Genomic DNA, 3,433 nt, shown 5'->3' with positions numbered 1-3,433 from the left:
GTGGAAATCACGTGGGTGGAGCTCCACAAACCATTTCCCCTCATCCATTTCACGGTCCTCGTCCATCGTCATCCATTTCTTCTCTCTCACTAGCACACAGTGGGAAATCCAATCTCCCTAATCTACAGTAATATTATCTTCCATTGTTTTCTTCAATGTCTGGTGTACTTCAAACTCTCACCGTCCCTCGCTATGCCGGTTTTCCAGCGACTACTTTGGCTCCGATTTCGTGTTCCTCGGTCTCTGTACTTTCCGGCAACCGTCAATCGGTCATGTTACCAGAATTTAGAGGATTGAAGATCCAGTTGAGTTCTTCGACTCGCTCTTTTCAATCGGTGAGTTCGAGTTCGAGCTCGAGACTCGTTCGTCGTGGCGGACGAATCGCGTGCGAGGCTCAGGACATTGACCTGCAAGGTTCGTTTCACCTTTTCGCTTCCAATACTCGATTGAATCAACATTTTTGTTCACACATTGGCAATTATATGCTTTTAGTTTGTTTATTATTTATATTAAATATATAGTGATAGTAGTTCGAACTCAATTTTGATTGAGAACCGAAATTCTTTACGTGTGCTATGGTTCTTGTAGAAAGTTCAGGTTTTGTTTGGGATGAAATTGGTTGCGAAAATGATAGATAATGCTTTAAATTGTTTGAAAATTTTGTATTCATTGAAGTCGAGGCTACAAAATATTGTTTTTTATTTATGTTTCTCAAATGTTATATACTAATGAACAAGAGTTGACCACCTTCCCCAAAAAACATAAAAAATGAAAAATCAAGAGTCAATTGCTCATTATCTTCAATTGGTTGTTAAACTCATTGACTTAATTGAATTTTAATCAAATTTTTTAACCATGAGTGTGAAGTCTACTTTGAGCTTTTTGAAGCTAAACATTGATAATTTTGTTTTAATTGACTATACATTGACATTGACTGACTATTCAAAAGGAACATTTATTTTGGGGCAATGGATGATACATTTTTGAAGTAGTTGCATATCATCACTAACATAAGGGATGTTGAACTCTATGTCAATAATCTTGTTGGCTGCATATTGTGACCATATATCTTTGATGATCCTCAAATAGGCTCTTAGTGGTCAAACAAATTGGTTGGTTAAGTACCTTAGATTCAAAGTTAAGAGAATCTGGGAAAAGGAAAATATTTTGAGAATTGAAAATGAGACTGAAAGATCACTTATTGGCCGTGAAGGGCTCTGAAAAATGATCATTTTCATTCACATATGGATTAAAAGTTAAAAGAATCTTCACATAAATTTTCTATTTACTAATATATGAAAAGAGCTGTTTATGTTTGGTTTGACTCATAAAAAGTGGAACGCTGAATGGTCTCAAAATGGACTATGGATCCCGTGAAAGAATGTATAGGATTTTCTTCTTCCTTTTTATTTATTTTCTCAAACTGAACTACAAAAGGTACCAAATGGGGTGTACTTCTTGTACACAATAAAAGAAAGCCTATAGTGTCCATGTTATTAATGCTGGTTGACATCTTGTTTTTAATAAGTAAAGAATTCATTAAAAAGTGCAAAGGCCAGCAATTTTTCTATATTGCAAATGAGCAAGAAAACTGATGGGATAAGGTGCATCGGCTTTTGCGCAGCTCAATCAAACAGATGTCCAAACCATGGATATATGATGTATATACAAACTTTGAGCCTAGTTATATAAAACTATATATTGAAGGGCTTTACCTTGCACCAGCTGATTGCTTGCCCCGTCTATACTGAAAGGGCAATAAACCATATTCTCATTTATCTCAAAAAAACTCTATAGAAGAAGCAACCAAAATTGAAACTGATTTCAAGCACTTTGATCGAGACAAGGAGCCATGTGCTACACATGCTTTCTCACTTATTTTAGGCAGAGAGATTAAAATTGAGGGAAATTTCATTTTATTTATTTATTAGGTTTTAAATTTTAATAATTTAGAATTTCTATCCCTAGTGTTAGATTATTAGGGTTTTATCGGTTTATTAGTCATTTCTATTTGATTTTCTATTTTGCTTTTGTTTTCCCTATATCTAAGAGGCTCTTGTAATGAATTATTCAGACTTGATTAATGAAGAATTTGTGAAGAATATTGATTTGGGTCTCTCCCCTTTCATCTTGTTTCTTTGTTTGATTTCACATCCTCGTGTCTGGCTTTATCTCATCATTTGTTTCTCATCCCTTTTGCTTCATTTCATCTTTTTTTGTCTCAGCCCCCTTTTTCTACAACAAATTATTTCAAAGCTCTTTTGGGTTCTGGATCAGTTGGCATCAGGATGTTTTCTTTACTCCTGCATCATCATCCCTATAAGCCAACGGTAATGAGATGTGAAGAAAACATAATTTTTTATCTTTTGTTCCATTCATGAACATTTGTAATCCTATAATATTTGTTATGAATAGTTTACTTATTACTTTTTGCCGAAGATATGTTGCATAGGAGTTCCTAAAAGTGATCATAATTTACAACTAAATCTTCCCATGTTGTCTCTCTGCGCCTTCCAATCATTTTCTTATAGGAGGCAAACATTCGGAACTTGTTACTTAAAACCCACAGCGATCAAGGATCAAATCTTTTGCAAATACTAACGGAACAATGGCATTGACATAATTTATGATGACTCTCCACATCCGATAACACTCCTTTAATATGGTCATTCTGAATGTTTGTTTTATTTTTATTTTTATTTATTTTTAGGTATTGTAAATATTTTGCAAAAAACTTACAATAATCCTTCATTTTCTTTTTTATTCTTTTTACATTACTGCCCAATTTTCAACATTGGTTTGAAAACAGTTATATAACCATCCAACTTGCCACATAAATGAAATTTTGCTTTATGTTTGTTAAATAACTGCAGTTCCTCCCGTCACTGATGCAACATGGCAGTCACTTGTACTAGAGTCTGATTCTCCTGTTCTGATTGAATTTTCGGCTCCATGGTGTGGGCCGTGCCGTATGATCCACCCTATTGTTTCTGAATTGGCAAAGGTTTATGCTGGTAAACTAAAATGCTACAAGGTAAATACTGATGAGTGCCCCTCAATTGCAACCAGATATGGGATCCGAAGCATCCCGACTGTCATGATCTTCAAGGATGGAGAGAAGAAAGATGCAGTTATTGGTGCGGTTCCCAAATCAACACTGACCACCAGCATAGAAAAATTCTTGTAGTCGTCGTAAGTATATATATTCCTTCCAGAAATGACGATCTCTCTCTCTCCTTCCTTTTTTTTTTTTTTTTTCTTTTGGGTATTTGTTTCTTCTTTCTCTAGCTTGTTGTGTTGGAAGTACTATGCTCCACAGTAAACACAATGTGCTCATGTATGGTTATTGGATGTTGCTACTTCCTGTTTGCCTTTAGATATTATGTTGCTATACTTTGATAATATGAGGTCAGCAGATGTACCAATTTAGTTA

General features: G+C 34.8%; 1 protein-coding gene across 2 annotated transcripts; it reads left to right on the top strand.

Moving 5' to 3' along the window:
• On the top strand, window positions 1-3,433 carry LOC132276678 (thioredoxin M2, chloroplastic-like). Of its 2 annotated transcripts, XM_059778231.1 has the most exons (3): window positions 274-414; window positions 2,226-2,330; window positions 2,874-3,433. In XM_059778231.1, the coding sequence occupies exon 3, from the start codon at window positions 2,972-2,974 to the stop codon at window positions 3,185-3,187; it is 216 nt and encodes a 71-aa protein (XP_059634214.1). In that variant the 5' UTR covers window positions 274-414; window positions 2,226-2,330; window positions 2,874-2,971; the 3' UTR covers window positions 3,188-3,433. The 2 variants fall into 2 exon arrangements, with proteins under 2 accessions (XP_059634213.1, XP_059634214.1); XM_059778230.1 differs by lacking the exon at window positions 2,226-2,330 and having other exon boundaries at window positions 1-414.

This window comes from Cornus florida, unplaced genomic scaffold, assembly GCF_030987335.1.
Source record: "Cornus florida cultivar Cherokee Brave unplaced genomic scaffold, ASM3098733v1 CherokeeBrave_3.0.0_Hap2_Chr10, whole genome shotgun sequence".
Classification (NCBI taxonomy): domain Eukaryota; kingdom Viridiplantae; phylum Streptophyta; class Magnoliopsida; order Cornales; family Cornaceae; genus Cornus; species Cornus florida.
The sequence above is the reverse complement of the archived record's forward strand: the minus strand, read 5'-3'. Positions and strand labels throughout refer to the sequence as shown.